General features: G+C 43.4%; 1 protein-coding gene across 2 annotated transcripts in view; it reads left to right on the forward strand.

The window, feature by feature from the left end:
• Window positions 1–22540, forward strand: part of CHN2 (chimerin 2) — a 288638-nt gene that overhangs the window by 126246 nt on the left and 139852 nt on the right. For both annotated transcript variants that reach the window (XM_088018348.1, XM_028119330.2), the window contains one exon: window positions 19261–19299. In XM_088018348.1, coding sequence (XP_087874474.1) covers window positions 19261–19299 — 39 coding nt within the window. The remainder of the gene's footprint in view (window positions 1–19260; window positions 19300–22540) is intronic.

Here is a 22540-nt window from a genome sequence, read left to right on the forward strand (position 1 = left end):
CACTCCTGGGTCTGAAGGGTTAACCGGAGGAAACCGTGTAACTGGAGCCTGAGGAGGGGAGCAAGAACCACAGGAGAGGGGCCCGGACAGTGGTCCTTGTGGAGAGCCATATCTGCTGGCTACAGTGCAGCACCAGAACAGGGAGAGCGCCAGAATAACTGCCCCAGCCTCTCTCTTCTCCCTTTTTCCCACGTCCTATCCAAGACTCCCATCAGCTAAACCCAGTTAGAAGCCAGAGGCTAGAGAGTCTAGGTAATGGAGTTCTTAGAACTTAACCTCTCCCTACACATACACACACTGAGAAGACCCCTGGGAGACACAGGGACGACTCCTGTCCGAGAGTCTGTTCTTCCCTTCGAAATCAGGGTTGCCAACACAGTGATTTGTCATTGGATCAGCTGAGGGATTGGGAATGCAAGGGATGGCAGAAAGACAGTAAGTGAAGTGTCTCCTTAAGAAACCAGAATTGGGGTGGAGAGTTGGCTTGTGTGATCTGAAAAAAATTATGAGTGGTACAATATGATTTATATCCATAAAAAGGAGAAAATGAACAAACAGCTGCATGGAGTAATGGTTAGGAATGCTTGCAAGGGAGTGAGACTGTCCAAGTGTGACCCCAGCTTGGCCTCTTGCCAGCTGGGCTATCTGGGGCAAATTTCACTCTGAGGGTCTATTTGTATATTTTTAAGTAGTAATAATGATCATGCCTACCCCATGTTCTTGGAAGGCTGAGTGAAAAGGTAATTGTAAAGTTCTTGGCCTGGGACCTAGTCAGCACTCAGAAAATACAGCTTGCTAGCTGCTAATCCAGATTACAGAGAGGAAAGCTCAATCTTGGCTTATGATCCTGGCCCGGAAGATGTCCTTTCTTCTGCACCAGGAGTCAGAATGTGGGTGAGGAAGGGCATGAGGTATTTGTGTTTATGAAAAGGAAGTGTGGGCTGCCATCAGCTGAGAAACACCCACTCCCTCCTCCGTCCTTAGCAGTGAGTGAGGGGTTTGCTTATCTCTGAGATGGTGGTAGGGAAGTAAGGAGCTGAGAAGTAGGGAGCAGAGAAAGTAACTATGGAAGGATGCGTGCTAGGTTCCTACCTGGTCAGGGCTGGGCCCGGGGTGTGCAGAACAACACCAGAACTTGGCAAGTCCACCCAGGCTGTGTGTCCACATTCTTCTCTGCCTTCCCCCACCGGGTCCTGACCCACTCTGTTCTGAACCCACGGCTTCCATAGCTTCATGTTGGGGCTGCTGTTGAAAGGAGTCCCAGGGCCCTGCTCAGAATCTTATTCTGAGAAAACGACCACTCTTGGGAGAAGAGTTGACAGGGTCGGTGGGAGAGATACAAGCAGCTAAGAGCAGATCAAGAAGAAATTGGAGCCTCTTGAGAAAAAAGAATGCAATAGAAGCATCTAAAGATGGAATTGGGTCCTCTAAGTGAGCTGGGTTTCCATTATATTTGCAGTTTTTAAAATAAAAACTGGAAGCAAGTTGGATGAACATAATGGCACTAGCAGATTTGGGAATTAGGAGCCGAATTTTGCTCTAAATTTATGAACCATGGCACAGTTTCATACTGAACATGTTCTATTCCTACCACTAGCATTTTCTTGGCTGATTTCATCTCCAGCCCTAGACTTCTTTCTGGTTTTCCAATTTATACCCACGTGCCAACCCCCCCCCGGCCCTCCCCAACCCACCTGCAAGCCAGTGGCGGCAGAGGAGTGCCTTTGTAGCAGAAATCTCTGTGTTTTCAGCAGTAATGGATAAGAGACGAGGATGAGATGAGCGTGTGTGAGCTAGTGAGAAAGGACTCGATGATGATGTGCTGTGGGGCTGGCAGTCCTTGACATTTTGAAGATTACGTGGCCTTTGACAATCAGTAGATTTGACCACCCAGCTCTAAGATTCAAACATGTCTAAAAAGCCATATGATGAATACGCTCAATTTTATAATGACCATTTCACCGTACAAGAGGAGTGTAGAAAATTCCGACCGATCGAGTTACAGCAGTTTGACATCACAAAGCTACAATGATGAGGAATTAGGAACATTCTTCTTGTAATTCTATTGGGAAAGAAATGGTTTTAGAAAATGTCCATCGGGGGGAAAAAAAAAGAAAATATCCATTGGATTTCATGCTTGTCACATATCTGTCTCTTAAGAGTAAAGATTAAGGTCAAAGGACTAGAGCGAAGTGAGAACGTCAGATGCAGAAATGTGCCTCTGTGTGGATCCAAGAAGCCCATGCATGGGGGGAACTGTATACATACTGTTTGTATTATGTCTAAAAGGCAGTATTGATACCTTGCGTCATTTACCACGTATGAGAGAGAAGTTATCTTAATCAGTGGATACCTTTTTAGCATACTGTGGGTGTAATAGCTTTGAAAATATTGGTGATACTAAATGCATTTAGAAAGTTATCTAAAATTCCATAGTAAAAATCTCAGTGGTGGCCAAGATCAGAGTATCCCTTTTTCCCTCAATTATCTATTCAGTGCAGTGGTGCTCACAGGAGTGGAACAATGGAGTAGCTCCAGCATCCTCTGTCACTATGGTGGCACATAAGGAAAGCCTATTACAACGTAACAGATGAATTCTGAAAATAGAACCAATTCCTAAGAAGTCAAAGGTTGCATATGAAAAACCTACAAACAGCTCCTGCTGAAGGCTGAGCCTCTTGACCTAGCAAATTATTACTAGCTTGGTATAAGTGGTCTGTTAGCACGCAGAGAACACCCGCTTCCTGCCGGAGGATACGAATCCTTGGACATGGGAAGCTCCCACCAACTGCTTGGACCCACACGCCGGAGATAAAGGATCTTTCACTGTGTTAATTAGGAGCTCCAAATCCAGTCATTTCCAGCTGATTTCTTTGCTTTTTCCTTTTCCAGTTTTTGAGTTCTGACAGCCAAATCCTAGCTGCCCTAGTTAGTGGTCTGGATCAGAGGCAGGTAAGGCACTCTACAAATCCTGGCTGGGAAGGAGACTTCAATATGCTCAATTGTTGTTTTCCTTTTTAATCCCATCAGCCAGCTTGTGACAGGTCACGTGGGCACTGTGAAGAGCAGAGATGATTTGCCTCGCTTGAACCTTGCACTGAAAATGCAGTCCTGATGGCTGGAATAGCCGTCCTTAAGGAGAATCTGATTTTTTTTCCCCTCTATTTTGATAATGGCCACTAGGCCAATCAAACAAGCATGAACCGAGCACCTGGTGTGTACAAAGCTCTGCTTTGGGAGGCGTTAAAGAGAGTAAAGCTGCAGGGGAGCACTGGGGTTTGGGAGACACGAGGGTGACTTTCCATTGGGACTCCCACCTCAGTTTCATTCCACCGAAAGCCAGAGGACACTCACTCAGGGTAATGATGGTGGGGGTTCTGCCACAAGCAGCGAGAGTGCTAGAGCTAGAAGAAAAGGGAAGTCAGGTTGTCTTTGAAGAATCTTCCTATGACCCTTTCTTTGCCTTATCAGATTGCAAGCAGCCATTCCATTCAAGGTCTGCCAGTCCCTCTTGTATTTGCCTATGCATTACAGGCAGGGAAATATGGCTTTTGTGTTTTGTTTTGTTTTTTAGATTTTATTTATTTATTTGACACAGAGAGAGAGAATGAGAGCAGGAACACAAGCAGGGGGAGTGGGAGAGGGAGAAGCAGGGCTCCCGCAGAGCATGGAGCCCCATGTAGGGCTCGATCCCAGGACCCTGGGATCATGACCTGAGCCGAAGGCAGATGCTTACCGACTGAGCCACCCAGGCGCCCCAAGATGGCTTTTGTTAAGGCACAAACTCCCCATGGAAATGATTAACTAGCCTTTGTGAGAAAACATTCTTTTGTCAGAAACACTTACCATATAAGCCAAGAAGTCTCCTTCCTTCTCAGGATGCCTGAAGTGAAGCCAATCTCCCAATTGTTCCCTTTTACCTCTTCCTTCCTCGCCTTCCCCATAACACAGAGTCTAGCAAACTCCTGCTCATCCTCCACCGCCCAGCTCCAACATGGTCTTCCCTGTGAAGTCCTTCTCATCACCTTCACTCCCCGATGCCAAGGGCCTGGCTCTTCCTTTAGGCGCCCTTGGCACTTGCACACATCCTTCCTCCAGACACCATTCAATTCTCTTCCCTTTAGAAGTGGGGGCTGCTTGAGGGAAAGACGTTTGTCTTACTCATCCATGTGTACCCAGCATCTAACCTGGACTCAGGAACAGAGTGCCGGGTAAATGTTTGTTATGTGGACACATTGGGGAATTGACAAATGATCTTTTATAAAGGCACAGGTGTGTAAATAGACTATTCCTCCTTAGGCCAATGCTGCTGAAAATAGATAAACAGAGGTGACAAGTACAGACAGCCTCAGACAGGAGGATAATATTGAGGAAAGATTTGTTTTAATATTTGGTTTCTGATTCTGGTAGGAGAAGCAGGAACTTGCACATACTGTGATTAGGAAGACAAACGTGCCGCTGTGCAAACAGCTAGAGGATATGACTCTCCTGCCAGCACGTGGTACAGCCGTCCCAAGTGCTGTGAAGACAAGCAAGGCTAAGATAACAGTGGGGGACAGGATGGGGGGGTGTATTCTTCTTGCTCTGTTATGTAATGTAAACACTTTCTCCTTCAGAAATCACTGGGACCACTTGTTGCTTGTCTTATTCTTTTTTTTTAAAGATTTTATTTATTTATTTGACACAGAGAGATACAGCGAGAGAGGGAACACAAGCGGGGGGAGAGGGAGAGGGAGAGGCAGGCTTCCCGCTGAGCAGGGAGCCCGATGCGGGGCTTGATCCCAGGACCCTGGGACCATGACCTGAGCGGAAGGCAGCCGCTTAATGACTGAGCCACCCAGGCGCCCCGCTTGTCTTATTCTTAACCCTTTCATTGTCGACCTGCCCATGCAGTCACCCACCCTGCCTCGGCAGTGGCAGGAAGGCTTTCTTCCTGCACACATTGGTTCAGGCACTTGGCTTACATGTGATAAATGCACGCGGATGCAGAGATTAACGTGGGGCTTTCAATTATCTTCTTGCAGGTCAGGAAGGATTGGTTCGACTGTGGAGGGGTCGCTCTTGTTTCTCCTTCCTGTACACTGCAGTTGCACTTCCTGCACTGTTTTTGTTGCTTTGTGGTATGGCTGGTGAGATGTCTGAAGTGTTGCGTGCACGCGCGCGCGCGCATGTGTGTGTGTGTGTGTGTGTGTGTGTTTGATCTGTAGAAATATTTTCTCTGTAAGACGTTACTTTTAAAGCAAGTGATAAGAAACCACAGAGACTGGAACACAGGAGAAAAGCAAAACTTGAGGTTCTGGTTCTCAGGAGGCTTCAAGTATCAGTCAACCAGCTACAGCCCTGCTAGACAACGTGACTGGGCCTCATCTATTTTTGCTTCACTGACAGGAATAGGTAGAGTTTACACTGGTTATACATCAAGGCAGAATTAATATAATCTCAGACCTAAGTAAACAGATTTAACATTGTGAAGCAAATATATTTAATTCTTGTGGTAAAATATGATAGGTCAGCCCTCCCAAGATGACAATTGGATGTACATTGTATTCATTTTATGGGGTACAGATAAGTTGGCCAACTTTGGGCAAGGTACAGTCCTCCTTGGTCCTCAGATTCCATATCTGTAAAATGGGATAATAACACCCATCTTTCAGTGCAGTTTGGAAATCCTGTGTTATAATATTTATGAAGGCCCAGAATGTAGCAGGACTCTATGATGGAAAAAGCGTGGTTTTCAGAGTTGAACAAACTTAGGTGTGAATACTCAGCTCTACTACCTATTAACCCTGTGACTCTGGGCATCCTCACTGTTCCTCAGCTTCACTCACCAATACAGTAGGACTAATAATACCTATTTTACAAGCTTGTTATGAATATCAAATAAGACCACACATGAAACACCCAAGAACATAGTGTAAAGAAAGCCTTTCAATAGTGATTAAAATATCTATGTCTATATTTATGATCTATCCCAAAATTATGTCTCAGAAAAGAGGGTGTCATCTGAAATTTTATTTGTACCAAATCTCTCATAGGGTTTCTCTCTCAGTTCCTTCATTTTGAACACCCAACCACTTTCTGGAAAAGACACAACAGACCTGAAATTACCATAATCAGTGATAGTTTTATCCCCTTACAGAGGTCACTTAATGAAATGCTTTTATAAAAAGGAGGCTAAGAAATTTGCCTCAGATATAGTCACAATTACAAATGTTAAATGTAATTGTACATAAACCTTTTAAAAGATTTTTCTTTTTCTTGGTAATCCCAATGATATAAAAGCGTATGCAGAGAAAACCAGATCTCCCTGCCCCTCCTGCCCCTCAGTGCCCAGCTCTCCTCATGGGGCAGTTTCTTCCAGAAGTGGCTTATGCCATGCACCACTGTGCTGGCCTTCAAATGTAACATCTTAGAGAGATTTCCGTATCTGCCACCTCATTCCTGTTAGCACCTTCCTATTTTTCCCACCACAGACTTTTTAAAGATCACTTTAAAAAGCAATGTGGTCAGTGGGTGTGTTGTGGAGACCACGTGCAGGATGAATGAAAAGCCAGCTAGCTGCTCACATGTCATGTGAGCATGTGCATGGGCTGAGAAGCCATCCAGAGGCAGCATTGTACATACTGAAAAGGCTAATGAAAAAAACAGCATGATGTGCTTTGGGAAAAAATGTTTAGGTGACTCAAGAAGTGCCAAAGATACACATGGAAAATTTAAATTGTTGTTCCATAAAATGTGAATTGATGAAAGCAGTATCTCTAAATTGGTGGGTTATGTTGTACCTGATTTTAAATTCGCATGTATAATCAAATGAATGAATTATATATTACAAGTAAACACCTGATAATTTCATCGATATCTCTATCAGTGTAAATATTCAGAAACTTTTGGGGGGATCTTCTCATTAGGAAAATGGAGGCTGCCTTCTGCTGCAGTTGCTTGAGGCTGGTTTTTTAGCAGTCCTATTCTAAACAAGTGGAAATAAAAATAGGCATGGGCTAAAATGTGACCTTTATTTCTAAGGGCAAACAGGAGGGTTGTTACCTAGTGGACTTGCTAACCACTAAGGCCCAGCATTAGGAAGGCTTACCTGTCCTCAGGTACTACAGAGCCAGACCACCAGCAAGGCAACCCTCCACCTCCAGGGTAGTGCTCCCAAGGGCTGGCACAAAGCCAAGAGACAAATCGCTTCCATCTCCCCAGGACACAATACAGACCCCGATAGAGGCCAGGGATTCACTTACTGAGGGACCTTCCTAGGCCAGGAGTGGAGAAGGAGCCTCCCCCACCAACATGGTGTATTGGGGCATAAAGCAGATACTCCTCTACACTAATCCTCACCACTTACACAAGGCAACTAGGTTGCTCATGGCATGTGAAGGGTCCTCGTGTCTCCTCAGGGCAGGAAGGATGTCTTTACCAGAACTCTTGGCATCAGCATACTGCTTTTGACCTCCAGGTCAACTGAACAGCTCTGATCAGAGAAGCCAGGTCGCAGCTGCTTCATGACTGAGAATGTAGGGAGCCCTGGAACTATCTACCAGGAGGGCTTGCACAGGGCTCTCTAGCCCCATCTCTGTCTTTTAAGATGAGAGAACTCAGACCTATCTGGGAGGAGGAGAGGGGAGCAGCTACGTACCACCCAGGAAATTGAGAACGTTGGGGTTTTCTCTATTATAACGCTTTCCATAGTTTATTTTAATGACTTGTTTAATGTTTGCCTTCAATGCTGGACCAAAGCCATCTTGAGAACAGGGACTGTGCCTGCCTTGCTCACAGTGGCATCTTTATCATACAACACAGTGCCTGGCACGTAAGTGTTTGCTGAAAGGATGGATGGATAGGTGGGTGGGTGGGTGGGTAGATGGGGAATGTGTGGAGAGATGAGTCAGGAAAATTGTAAAGATTAGAGATAACATATATAAGGGACCCACCTCAGAATCTGGAATGTACCAGGCACTTAAAGATTCCTTTCCAGGGTTGGTAGAAGACCTCTCTTCCTCTTCTATCTCTGCACTAGCACTTCCTCTATTTGACTCTGAGTATAATATGGCCAAGAAATCTTTTTTTCCTAGCCAGTAGTAACATTCATTGCCAGGACCATGATGTATGAGCTGCTTTCATGAGAATTTAGTCTATCACTGCCACTAGATATCCGAAGAGACACAAATGCCCACAGTGAACTCAAAAAAGGTAGTACTACAATGGGAGAAGAAAGTGACTCCTCTAAATGGTAGGAGTAGAACTGGCTGGAGATACAGCTAACTAGTCTTCTCTAAGGAAGAAGACATGCCTTCTTCAGGAAGGAGATGAATATAAGAATAATTGTCAAGAAATGACTGAGTGTTATAATCCCTTTTCTCTGTCCATTTCAACAGCACTTTTCAGTCTGACCTCGCTATGTAATGTGTCACTTTTCTACCTTGTGCCATGATCACATGCGCATGTGGCCAGGAGCTGGATGCCCAGCAGGCAGGCACTTCATGCTTGTTGAATGAATGAATGAGGTGATGTCTTTATTTCATCTCCTAACTGATTCCTTGTGGTTAGATTCTGCATCTTGCCTTTATATCTACACCAGTGTCTAGTGCAGTATTTTGTGCCAGGTAGGCTGTAAGCTCTAGGTAAATATTTGTTGGATGAATAAATGAATGCCCAAAAGAGCTTTTGGAGGAGAGCCAAGAAGACATTCCTCTGATGAAAAGAATTTGTAAAGAGGCAGGTAGATGCTGGAAGGGAGAATGTGGGGGTGGGTGCTGTTGGAGGAGAGACAGGCCTCTAGGCTGAATGGAGGTAGTGGGTGTGTGGTGGTCTCTAAAGAAATAGCAGAGGAGGAATGATAAAGGAGGAAATTATCCACTAGGAAAGCTGCTCCATCATGCCAAGAGGAACCTGCATTTTGTAGAAACTTTGGGCAAGGAAGTAGGGAGAGGGCCCTACCTGGGACAAGCAAGTGGTTTGGCAAGAGGTAAATGACAATGATATCCAATGATATTCAAATTACAGCTCCTGTGTCTTCATTCACTTACCCCATGTCACCCACCCACTCTGCATTGCAGCAGCATCAAAAACCCCCTTGTTGCTGAAGTAGTGGGTCCTCATGCTTATCTTGCTCACACAGCTTCTGACACGACTGGCCACTTCTCCCTTTCTAAGTGTCTCTGGCCTTGCCTTTCATGTCAGCCCATCTCATGTCTTCTCCCTTATCTCTCTGGTCTCTGGTCATTCCCCTCTTCCTCTTACCCTTTAACTATTGGTGCTCTGTGGGGGTTCTGTTGAAGGCCTTCTGTCCTCACTCTCAATGCTCATCCAAGGTCATGTCGTCTACTTTAGTGGCTACAGCAGCCATCTGCATGTTGGGGCTTCTGTTTCTAGATCCCCAGCCCAGTTCTCTCTTCTGAACTCCAAGGCTCCTAGATATGTTCACTTGGCTATCGCATGGGCATCTCTTTCCAACAGGGAAAAGCCAAATGCATCACCATCTGCCAGGCCTGCTTCTTCTCTGGTCTGTCCTATTTCTGTGAATGGCATCACTATCCATCCAGTTGCTTATGCCAAAACCATTTGTCTTCTTCTGCCCAAGCCCAGTGTGATTCTCTCTCCTTTCCTTCTCTGTCCACATCCAGTTCATCACCAAGTCTTGTGGATTCTACCTTCTCAACGCCTTTTGAATCCACCCCATTTTCTCCGTCTCCCCCATCACCACTCGAGTTCAGACCACTAGTGTCACCTGCCCAGGTTGCTGCCCAGCTCCATCATTCCCTCCTCCCCTTATCTTCCTTCCCTTCCATCTTCTCTTCCTCCAGTCCTGTTTCACACTGAAACTGGGGTGATATTCTGGAAGTACAAAGTGGATGCTGTGTCCTCCCTGCTTGTATTTCCCTTTCCCTCTAGAACAAAAGTAAGCCCTTAGCATGGTTTTAAAAGCCCTTAATTATCTGGCCCCTACTTATCTCTCTAATTCCTAGCTACTCTGAAACTTACACAGACAACACACACACACACACACACACACACACACACACACACACACACACACACACACACACCATAGTCCCTGTGTTTCAGCTAGCAGGCTGAACCACTTCTAGCTGTCAATGCCATGCTCTGTTTTGCCTCTGGTCCTTCTAGGCCATACCTTGGTCTGTGAATCATACTCCATGAGCCCATTTGCCCACAACGACACTCTTTGCCATTGGCTACTGTAGTAGATATCTGGATGATAGAATATCTCTTTGACTAGGTGTAATGTGCTGTGGTACCAGCAGTTATGCGTCTCTCGGTCTTTGGAGCCTGTAAGCCTTGATGTTAGATTCTACTCCCCTGGGACTACTCTTGAAGGAGCCCTGGACAGAGCTGCTCAAAGCGAGAGGTAACTGGCCAAGGCATGGGAAGGGCCTAACTGCCCTAGTCCCACTCAACCTTCCAAAGATTGGGAAATTTGCCGCAGACACTCCTTCTACACATCCTCTTGCTGTACGATTGCCTCTTTATGTGTTTGTATCCCTTAACAGAATCCTAGGTTTGAGTCAGTGAACAATGTCTGTCTTTCCCTCATCCACTCTTTATTGAGCATCTATATACCCTGGGATACGACATTTAGGGCCATTCCTGTTGTGCTATGTCCAGCTGAGGGATGAGTTGGGGCTGAACCCAGCCTGCACTCCCCGCACCAGGCCATGTGCTCTGACTCAAGGCTCAGCCTCCCAGAGGAAGCATCTTCCTCACACGAAGGTGCTGTCCGATTGCCAAGCCATTGCCAAGCCTCCTTGAAAAGGATGCCTTTTTCTAATTCACAAAAGGTACTCAATAGGCTAATGGTGACCCAGGCATCAGAGAACAAGATAAATGAGCCTCTTGCTCTCATAGTGCTGTCTGTCTGAACAAAGAAATAAATAAGCACATAGTAAAAATAGTTCAGATGGTAAAAAGACTCTGCAAAGAATTAGAGGCTATCTGAAAGACCGCTTTAGATAAGATGGTCCAGGAAGACATCTCCGAGGAGCCGGAACACTTAAGCTGAGATCCAGATGATAATGAGGCCGGCCATGTGGAAATCAAAGGGAAGAAACTGTGTGAGATCTTTAAGACTGCAATGATGATGATTCAATGATTCAGTGATTCAAGGATGGAAAGAAAGGCCAAAATGGCTGAGCTATAGTGAGCAAGAGGAGAGAGAGACGATGACCAGGGAGAGGTGGCCAGGGGCCAGATCATGCAGGGCTCCAGAAGCCTGCTTGCCTTATTCACTGAGGTGTCCCCAGGGTCTGACTTATTGTATGTATTGTATGTATTCACTAAATACCTGTTAAATGGAAGACTCTCATCATGCTCTGCATACCGAACATTGGCCCAGAACTGAAGCTCCGTGTGGCCCCAGTGCCCTCTAGTGACCACAAACTCCAGCCTGAGGCCCTTCATCATCTTCAGAAAAATCTCAGCTTAGCCTTGTCCTTGGGGCCCAGCCAAGTTTCTGGAATTTGTCTTATTAACTTACTACTTTCTGTTAGTTTCTGGAATTTGTCTTATTAATTATTCTCTGCAAGTAGGACTAAATCAGTGACAAAATCCCTGACAGAATCCACAGTGAGATGCACACCAGGCCTTCATTCTTTACCCAAGCAGCAGTTTTCAAGGAGAATACATGGATGTCTAATTTCTCAGGGGACTGCAGGGAGCCCATAGAGGTGGCAAGCATTAGAACACGTTTCTGTATTCCCTAGGCAGTGTGACAACAAGAAAGCTATCTGAAAGACAGCTCCTCCACATTTCCAGTTAGGACAAACTCCAGGTCATCATGCAGCTCAGATGTGCCACTGTTTGGCTGGAATGGCCTGGTAAGACCACACCCGCAGGCTACACGCTCTGGCTTTCACATAACTTCTGAAGACCCAAGCTTGGGCACGATGTGCCTGTTGAGGGCGTATTGCAGGGTGTGCACAAACGTGACGTCCTGCTCATCCTGTCATTGTTCAGTTTCATTTGGATCCCAACCCATTCTGGGCACATTAAGCTAATCATGCAACAAATTTGAACTGTGATCTCATTGCGAGGCTGTACCCCCGTCTGGTTGAAAAGCCTATTTTCCACCCATCTTCCCTGGAAGAAGCTCACTAACTGCAGCCTATTTACAAATGTGTACATCAAGAAATCAAGAGTGACAGCAGAGACCTGGCTCTTCTGGGAGAGGGGACGGCAGGAGGAGGGGGCCAACCCTTTCACTCTCTACTTCCAAATGGCACACACACACCCCTCCGCCCCAGTAATTTATGCAGCTTTGCTTGAAGGATCCTTAAGGATGGTCTTCTCCAACGTTCCTGGGAATTCATTCTCTAAATTGGTGGCTCTTTCGCAGCTCACATTTTCCAGAGGCCCCGCGTGTGTTGATCTAGTCACACGTCACTGAGCCAGCCGAAGGAATCTGGCTCTCCTTGAGGTTTACAGGTGTTTCCCCGTTAGTTGTCACTTACTCGAGTGTAGCACATGTAGTTATCTAAATTTTCTTCATTAATCAGTCCCCAAATTCCTTTACACTTGCTCCTCAGGTGATTCCATCAAGTCAACATATTTCTGGAGCTGAAAATGCCTGGAAGAATAGAGCCTTCCAGCTCCAGCTACCAAAAGGAATGGGATTAATGTGTTTCCACCTCACTCCATGGCCATATGTTTCCACAGGTTCACTCCCAGGAATGTTCTGTGCTCCCATTTGCTTCCCTGCAAACACACACTTAAGCTTATCTGTGTATTTTCTAATTGAGTCTTAAATGCACAAAAATTAACACGTATATTGATAATAGCCAGGGTTGGTGAAGGCGTGGGGATATAGGCGTTCATTCACATGTTGTTGAGAGTTCCAACTGATACAATTTCAGAAGGCCATTTTTAAAAATTTATTTATTTGAGAGAGAGAGAGCAGGGGGGAGGGGCAGAGGGAGAGAGAGAGTCTCAAACAGACTCCGAGCTGAGGACGGAGCCTGACACCGGGCTCAATCTCACGACCCTGAGATCATGACCTGAGCCGAAACCAAGAGTCTGACACTTAACTGAGTGAGCCACCCAGGCACCCCATGGAAGGCTATTTTAACAGCTTTGAAAACAAAAATTACAGAGACCCTTTACCCAGCATTTAACATTATCACTGCAGCTTTGTTTTTAGTAATGGAAAATTGAAAGTAACCTAAATGTTCATCAGTTGGAAACTATTATAAATGAATCAAATACATTTGATTATACTCATGGAGTGGAAGACCAGGCCACAGGTGAAAAATAATAATGCCAATACAGATCTCTGTGTACTGACATGGAAAGATGCCTAAGGAATATTATGAAATTCAAAAGCAAACTGCAGAACAGTGTATGTGATAGGATACCAATTTTAAACTTTTTATTCCAGCCATTTATAGGACAGAATCTAGGCAGAGTTGCATAAATCAATTAATGGTACTTTTTCTGAGGTAGGCAACTTTCTAAGATACACATTTTTCAATTGTTGGAATTTTTCTGTTTTTCCACAGTAAGTGTGTATTCCTTTTAAGTTCAGTAAAAACAGTAGAGATCATAAATTATTTTTTGTAATGCTTTTGATCTAGAAGGATGAGTTTTTATGACAAGTGCTCTCTATGGCCCCTGTTGTGCTCTCCTTGGGTCTCAGCCATGGAGGAGCTTTCCATGCCCTGACACCAGAATTCTTTGTCCTTCCTCCAAAGCTCAGAATGGCAGTGCATCTCCTTAGGGTTAGTTACTTTAGCACAGAAGGTTTTCTTGGTGACTTCCAAGTTTTAATGTGCACCTCCAGGCCCCTTTAACCAGCTTTTCTTTGCTTTGCTTTTTGTTTGATATGTTTGGATTCTTTATAGATTATTTCGTGCAAGTGGTCTTATGACCTATTTTTGTAAGATTTTGATCATTTTCTAAGCATTATATCTTTTTTTCTCTCCCTCTACCCCCTCTTTAATGAGAGGAGATATGTGCTTCCCAGCCTGCTTAGAATTGCTCATTAACATTTATTTTGCAAATTTTTTTAAAAGAGGGCCAAGGGGATCGGGCACAGCCTTCTGCTATAGAAGCTCTTGTCTTGTTTCTTTTGCCTTCCCTCTTAGCTCTTCCTGAACTAAAACTGTACATGCTACCTATATTATTGTAAGAATTATTTTTGTTGGGTCTTTTTACTTTTACTTTATTTTCAGGGTGGTGATTGATTGATTCGAGAGAGAGGGGGGCACACACAAGTGGGGCGAGAGGCAGAGGGAGAGAATCTCAAGCAGACTCCTGGCCCAGTGGAGAGCCTGACATGGGGCTTGATCTCTCGACCCATGAGATCATGACCCATGAGATCACGACCTGAGCCAAAACCAAGAGTCTGACACTTAACCAACTGAGCCACCCAGATGCCCCTAAAAATACAATCTTAAAAAAAGAGAGAGAGAAACCACCTAGCACTCCGATGAATTTATTTCTCATTTATTTAAATATTTACACAAGCAATATGATCAGAAAATTAGAAAATGCAGGTAAGCAAATGAAGAGAAAAACAGAAATCACCTGTATTTTCACTAACAGGTGTAGCTACTGTTAATAATTGGGTTTATAGCCTTACAGATCATTCTATGTATATATATCTTTTCTAAAAATGGGATTATATTTAATAAATTGTTTTATAGCCTGATTTAATACTTAATGTAGCATGAATACTTGTCTATGTCATTAAAAAGAAATAATAATAGCAAGCATGGCGTTTACTGCATGCCAGGCACCAGACTAAGCATTTCGTACATATCAGCCCATCTTCTCCTCACAACATGTTATATGTTGAGTAGTATTATTACTCCCATTTTATAGATAAGAAAAACTGAGGCACAGAGAAATGAGATAAATTGGCTAAGGTCAAACAGCTGATAAATGACAGAACTATGTTTTAAACCTAGACAGTCTAGTTCCAGAGGCCATGCTCTGACCCACACCATCCTTTTCATGGCTATATTATAGGATAATTTATTTAACCACTTCCTTTTTCTGGGCTGTTAGATCCACTGTTGTTCACAAAGCAGCAATGAACACCTTGTTCATATATTTACCTGTACATGTGTTCATTTTACTACCTTACACTGAATTCCCATGGATAGAATCGCTGCGTCCAAGAGTTTACACACTTTTTTTAAAGTTTGGTTGCCAATTAATCAATATTTTTAAGCAATATATTTTCTAAGTCTCTTTGACCCTCTTTGTTCTTTTCCAAAAGTATATAACTGTCTTCTGGGTTCAATGATAGTTTTTTTTCTTACAACATGGAACTTCTTCCCTTCTGCTTCCTCTCCCTTCCTTCTGCATCATACCCATTTCTTTAAGATGTTTAACAAAATAATGCAATTTCCACAAGCATTAAGCTTTATGGTGTCGTATTTCCGGTACCTTACACCTCCCACACTGTAACTCTTCGATGGGGTTCTGTACACAGATGGAATGCTGTGTACACTCTTTGACTTGATGTCAATCTTTCATACAGCTCTTTTTTTCTTTTGTCTTTCAAGCTTTACAAGATCGAAGTAACAAACCTGCTTTGCAATGTATTTTTTTCTTGATTCCATACATGTAAACAGGGGTGGGGTGCCTGACAAGGATGACTGATGTGTCGGGAACCTGGAAGACAGAGCTTCCTGCTCTCATCCCACTTTGGCCTCGCTCTCATTTTTTGACCTTGAGAAAGCCACTTGATCGGTTCTGTGTTTCATCTTACACATTTGCCAAATGAGGAAGGTGAACTAAATGACCTAAAAAACCTATTCTCTGTTTGAAAAACAAAAAAGTGTCAGGCTGTCCAAGTGTAAAGTAGAGCTTTGAAAAGTACTGTGTGAACTTGGGGCAAATGTGCACGTGGGTGGGGCAGGGTTGGAGGCAGCTAAAGATGTATTTCAACATATTAAAAATATTTCATGCCTTGTCTCTTGACCAAGGTCTCCTAACAGTGTGCTTTAGTGGTTTGTGAAACATGTCTGTAAGACCGAGATAATTATAGTTGTTCCACCGAAGCACGACAAAGGCCTCTCACTTTGAATTCTTTAATGGGAAAGAAAAACCTTCCATGACAACAGCACTGGAACTTAATTAGAGGCTCCAGATCCAGGGGTAAGAAGAGAGAGAGCTGAGGCTGTGGTCTAGGGACAGAAGACAACCTGGGGAGAACAAGAACAGAGTAATGTAACACTGACGACAACACAACGACGGCATCAGTGGGGCTACCTCGACGATTTGCTGTTTGCTAGGCGCTGTCCCAAGAACTTGAAATCCGGTGTCTCATTTAATTCCTACAGTGACCCTAAGAGATTAGTTGGGAGGGAGGCACTTTTATTTCTTCTGTTTTACAAAGATGAGTATTGGGAGGCTCTTAAAGAAGTTAAGTAACCTACTTCGAGTTATTCAGCCAGTCGTTGTCAGAGGTAAAGTTTGAACCTTTTGAGTTTTCTTACTTAGCACATGCTTTTTGAATGTCTGTTACATGCCAGGCACCCTGTTCAGGGCTGGAGATGCACGAGTGAATGTGGCAAAATGCCTGTTTATGTGGAGTTTGGCTAATAGTGGGATGAGCCCAGTAATAACAGGCCAACAAATGAATAAATAATTTCAGATGGCAATAAATGCTATGAAGGAGAGTGACCAGAGTTGGGGAAGGGCTACTTTACACAAGATTGTCAGGGAAGGCCCCTGGGGGGTGACGTGAGCTGAGCCCTACATAATGGAGCAAGTCAGCCATGCAAAGATGTATTGGACGCTCCACAAGAGCAATGGCCATGGGTTTGGAAGAGCTTGGCTTGCTATAGGAACAGAGAGAAAGTTAGCATTTCTGGGTAAATGTAAAAGGGCAAAATGTCTGCAAAAAAATCAAAAAAGCAGGTAGGGACCAGATGACACAGGACCTTGTAGGCCACAGTAAGAGGTTTGTTACCTTATTCCAAATGCAGAAGGAAGACATTGCAGAATTTTAAGCAGGGAAGCATTATGATCTCCAGTCTCTATAGGTAGCCTTCTTCACCTCTATGTAATATTGCTAATAAGGAACAACTAGAAAGGGATAAACTGTTTCTGTAGCATGCAGGGCTTAATGAAAGTTACAAAGTTAGGAGCCAGTGTTTCAGATGAAATAAAATTCTTGGTTTTTCACAAAACAGCAAGACTTTAAACTTCTGACGTCAGTTAAGAAGACCTTTTGGGCGCTTTGGTGGCTCAGTCAGTTAAGTGTTCAACTCCTGATGTCGACTCAGGTCATGATCTCAGGGTTGTGGGATCCAGCCCTGTGTCCTCGGGCTCCGTGCTCAGCAGGGAGTCTGCTCAAGATTCTCTCTTTCCCTCTCCTGCTGCCCCTCCCCCCGCTCTCTCTCTCTCAAATAAATAAATAAATCTTTAAAACACCGACAGAAGACCTTAGGAGATCCAAGAAGAGCATCTGAGCCCTATTTAAAACCTGCATAAAGAAGACTACTTATTTTCTTTTGGAGCCTTCCCTCAACATGCAGAGAGTTGTACTCTAGGTACTGAATATTCTTCACCACATCTTGGTCTGGGGATTGTGCTCACCTCACAGAACAAATCTCATCCCAAACAGTAAGACATTGCAGCTTTGTGTAGATGACATCTCAGGGATTTACATTTCTATGCAATCTGGTGTGCATGTGCGTGTGTTTGTGTGTGTGTGTGTGTGTGTGTGTGTGTGTGTATCTTTCTCTTTGAAAAATATTTTTGAAAGTGCCATCAACATTTTAACATACAAGACCTGAGTTTTCTGGACTTGGCAACTTGATTTATTTTACTTGAATGCTTTCTATAAACAAATAGGTTAATTCTTTAAAATTGGTTTATGTCATATATAGGGTGAAATTAGTGGCTTGTTTGCATTAAAAGCACACTGTTAGAAGATACCATTCTACTTTGACAAAACTATGAAGAATTTCACTTTTATCAGCTAACTAAGTTTGAATAACAACATAAACCATTATTAATGCACTGTATTTGTGTATGCATAGGTAGGTTCCCGACAGTACAGACCTAACAGTATGGATTTATTTGAATGAAACTACATTTGGAGGCGTTTAGTTGCCTCTGTGATCGGGTGGGCCCCAGAGAGCAAGACATTAATTGTGAAAGAATTTAATTTAAGCTACACAACTGTAATTAAGTAGGATTTGGGGAAGTTCACCACTCTTGCGTGAGTTTTTATACAAATAGCATATTTGTTTCTCAGGAGGGGAAAAATTCTCGAACTATCTCAGTGCAAGAGGTCAGAGAAGATCTAGTCCTTGGCACGAAAGTAGTATGTGACAGTAGCATCAGGACACGGGCAGTCTGATGCCTTTGGGGGATGCAGGGTGACGAAAACAGTTCCCGTATATAAAGGTGCTGAATTAGAGAACTCTTACGGTTCCCCCCAGCTCAGTGTTCTGTGATTTGAGGGAAAGGATTCTTCCCTCTGGCTGTTTAAGCTTCAGTATGTTTTACCAAGGCCTTATGCTATAAGCTCAGGGCGGCTCTAATAACTCCGTCAGAATTATAAATTCAGCTGTCAGCACTGGGATTGTTGAATTGACTGAACAAGCAGGTTTTCTCCCGTTGTTTGTTTTCTAGATTGATGAATAACAATTTCATCCTCTCCATTTTGTTGTAACTATTTCACTCTGACACTTCTGATTGCTGAGAGGTGTTCTAGAAATTTCCTAAGTCACACACTGGAGTAAATTCAAGGAGATAATGCAATTCCAATTGAATCATCAGTGTCTCTGCTGTCAGACCCAGTCATTTTAGGAGTTCCGTTGGTTGAGTTGCACGACTTCCCAGATTTAATATTACATACTTGCCATTTTACGTCTTGCCCTCAAGTCTTAATAAATGGGCTAAAGGTCTGATGGGAAACTGTGAGATAAATTATATGTTTATTATGGCAAGTTAAGTAAATTCTGTTTGAAAAGATTACTGGAGGGTACAATCAAGTTAATTGCTTTAAAAATCTTTTTTGATTTACTGGGCTCTATGAAAATGGTTAAGCAATTGATTTCTGTCATGATAAGTGATCTGAAGAGAGTGGTGGTGGGTCCTCGAGGGTTGCCATGCGCATTTCCTCCCTTCTGACTGGAACTGTCCCATAAATGAGCAGAGAGGGCCCCCTGGGACCAGAATGCAAGTACTGCTGACAGACTGTTGTTCCTCCAAAGAAGACACATGTTGACAGTTTGACGTTCAGGCTGACAGATTGATTTCTTTTCTTTTTTACTCTAGATGCTGAAGAATACCAGCCTCCAATATGGAAATCATACTGTGAGTATTTGAAATGAGAATCTCCTCAGAAGTCCAGTAGGCCTGCCTTTTGAGCAATTCTTGCCGTTGATTTAATGCGCACAAGCAATCCCACATCACGGCACTGCAAACCCAAATCTTTCTTTTTCGACTAAGGAGAGATTTTAGTCAGAGTGGACTGCACAGCATTCTCCCCTGGCCAGGACCCCCAAGAGCAGGCTGCCTGTGACCCACTTTGGGAATGCTTAGAAAAAAGAGATAGACATTCTGACTCACTGCCTTTTGGTTTGGGGTTTTCCTTTTCTTCTTTGCAGAGTTGTTAAGCAAGGGCGAATTTCCATGAATTACATTCTTAGCCGATCATTCTATAGTTGTAATATCATATGACATTGACCACAGAAAATATTAACAGATAGCAAAGAATAATGTTTGGTCACTACGGGTGATGCCTTAGATACAGATCATACCTGGTCATCAGTCAGCAGGTCAACTCCCATCATGAAGGCAGGCAGTTGTCATCACGTCAAGCTCATTTTCTCTTTCCTTAGTATCATCTGCCTGACTAAGTCATTCTCCAGCAAGAGAGGGAAGGAGTGTGGTAGGTGGGAAACCCACTGTGCTGACAGCCAGGGGACACATGTCCTTGTTCAGGCTCTGAGTCTGGACAGCAGTGATAAGAATAATTAGTGCCATCGTTATCGATGTTACCATTGTTTCTCCCACCGTGAGACCTGCCCTGGGCCAGCCGCTGGGCCAGCTATGTGCCTGAGCTCTCACATTCTCCCCACAGCACTAAGCAATGGTGGCCACATGCAAGGCCACCACAGCTCAGGGAGGTTCAGTAACTTGACATATGGTCTGCACCTCTGAGTGCGTTGGACTGGCATGCAGAGTGGAACCCAGAAGCAAGCCTGACCCACAGCCTGCAAGTTTTCAAGACGGTTTTCCTTCCACTTAAAATTTTTTTAAAGATTTATTTATTTGAGAGAGAGAGCGCGAGAGCACGCGTGCCAGTGCAAGTGGGTGGAGGGGCAGAGGGAGAGAATCCCCAAACAGACTCCCCACTGAGCACAGAGCCCTATATGGGGCTCTGTCCCACGACCTGTGACATCATCACCTGAGCTGAAACCAAGAGTCGAACACTTAACCGACTGAGCCACCCAGGCGCCCCTCCACTTAAGATTTTATACATAAATATATACATTCACACAAACACACACACATATATACATAGGCTCGCTTGTGTATATATCTGTTACAAAAGCAATACAAAGTGACATATAAGACAAACATTACAAAATACATAAAGCTGAGAGTGAAATGTTTCATGATTGACAAACCAGTCCCCACTCCGGATTCCACGTCTCTTTCCTGCTTCCTGGTAGCTGACCTCTGTCAATTTTGGAAGGCATATCCTTCCAAGTGTTCAAAATACACATGCCCAATATGAGGGCATTTTTGCGGTTGTTCCCTCTTGGAAAAAATGGGTTTCTGCTGTAGTTGGTGTCCTTCAACTTGCTTGTTTCACTTCACAAATACCTTGCTTTTATCTTTCCATGTCAGCATATATAGAGGCACCTCAATCTTATTACATGAATCTGTTCTTCCATCTGTGAAATACAGGGGTTGTGCTGGGTCTCTAAGGGCCCTTCCAATCTAATGTTCTGCATTCTGATCTTCTATTTTAAAAGGCAGTGCTAATGACTTAGTAATTGGATGTTTTTGTTTGTTTGTTTCCTAATGGAGTGTGAAGAGCTCTGACAGTAAATCAACAAAATATCTGTAGTGAGAGGCTCGGGGTGTTCCATGACTTACTGTGCTTTGCACACCGCTTTGCACACAGCCTTGCATACATTAAGTAGCCAATAAATATTTGTTGAGTGAATGCCACCGCAGAAAGCTCTACTGAAGCAGAAAGATGGCATTGGCGCAAATTCATTTCGCCTTTTGCTAAGAGGCCTTGGGCCACCCAATATATCTCTTAAAAGGGCTTCTGTGTCCTAAGGAAGGGAGAAAACACATTGCTAATTACATGTTTACAGTATCAGTTTCACCCTCGTGTATGGGTTTTAAGTTTGATTTGGGGGGTCTAACCAAGTTGTGTGTGTGTTTTTTTTAATTTGCTCCAAAATCATAAAACTTTAGACACAGAAGGGATAGCTGAGGCCATTTAATACAAACTTAATGGCATTTATGAAATTGCTCTTTATTATATCCAGCTAATAGTCATCCTGGCTGTACTTGAGGACCTCTAGTGATGCATAACTCCAAAACTGAGGGGAGTATGCCACCAGATGTGCCATTTACGGCATCAAAACCACATTTCCTAAAGGTATACAGAGCATCACTGAGAAAGAACTCTCTTTTTGCTGTCCTGGATCCATAAATTATATGAGTTTGGGTGTTGGGCCTCTTACAAAGTCACCTGACCATATTATTCCCAAGCTCATGATACTCAGTCTTATTCCCAAGACTATCATCCATTCATTTGGTCTTTCAGCAAATATACAGGGAATACCTCCTGCATGTTAGAGCACAAATATCAGGAATCGAAAATGAGTAACTTGTGATCCATACTTTTCTCCAGTTTATAGTCTTGTAAGGGAGACAGATATAAACCAATTAACTTAAAATGCAAATGGCTTTAGTAATAATATAGTACTCCTCCACCTCCTGGGATTAGAGAAGACTTTATAGAAGAGGTGAAATTTGTACATGGTTCTTAAAGGATGAATAGGAGAAGGAATCTTAGGGCCTTGCAGAGCTTCATGAGACACTTTTTAAAATCCAAATAAACTAAAACTGTAGCATTTTCCTGATCTGAAAGTCCAAAAAATTTCCAGGTATGAAATTTGCTTTATTTGAAATAACCTGTTGTTAAACCCATTTTGAACCTCAGGACGCACCAAGCTCTTGTCTTTGAAATGTTCACAAACTATCCTTTGAAAGATAATTTTAGATATTGATGTCAAAATCATTAGCATATCATTTATGGAATCCACATTTTTCCATCACACACTTTTTTTTTCAAACTCTAGTGATTATTTGGTACTTTGAAATCTCTCACATATTTACTGGAGGCAGTACATTTTTACTATATTATAGGACTTGATTCTAAAAATTATGATTTTTAATTGTTATAGAGGTGTATGTCTTAGCTTTTATTGCCTATTATTGGACATATTTTTGACTTATTTGATACCAGATTCTTATCGTGAGGCATGAGTCCCAATTATGACATTATTCCTAAAAGAAAATTAGT

The sequence above is a fragment of the Eumetopias jubatus genome, unplaced genomic scaffold (assembly GCF_037043125.1).
Source record: "Eumetopias jubatus isolate StellerSeaLion01/CBP00866 unplaced genomic scaffold, mEumJub1_p1.0 scaffold_14, whole genome shotgun sequence".
NCBI lineage: Eukaryota > Metazoa > Chordata > Mammalia > Carnivora > Otariidae > Eumetopias > Eumetopias jubatus.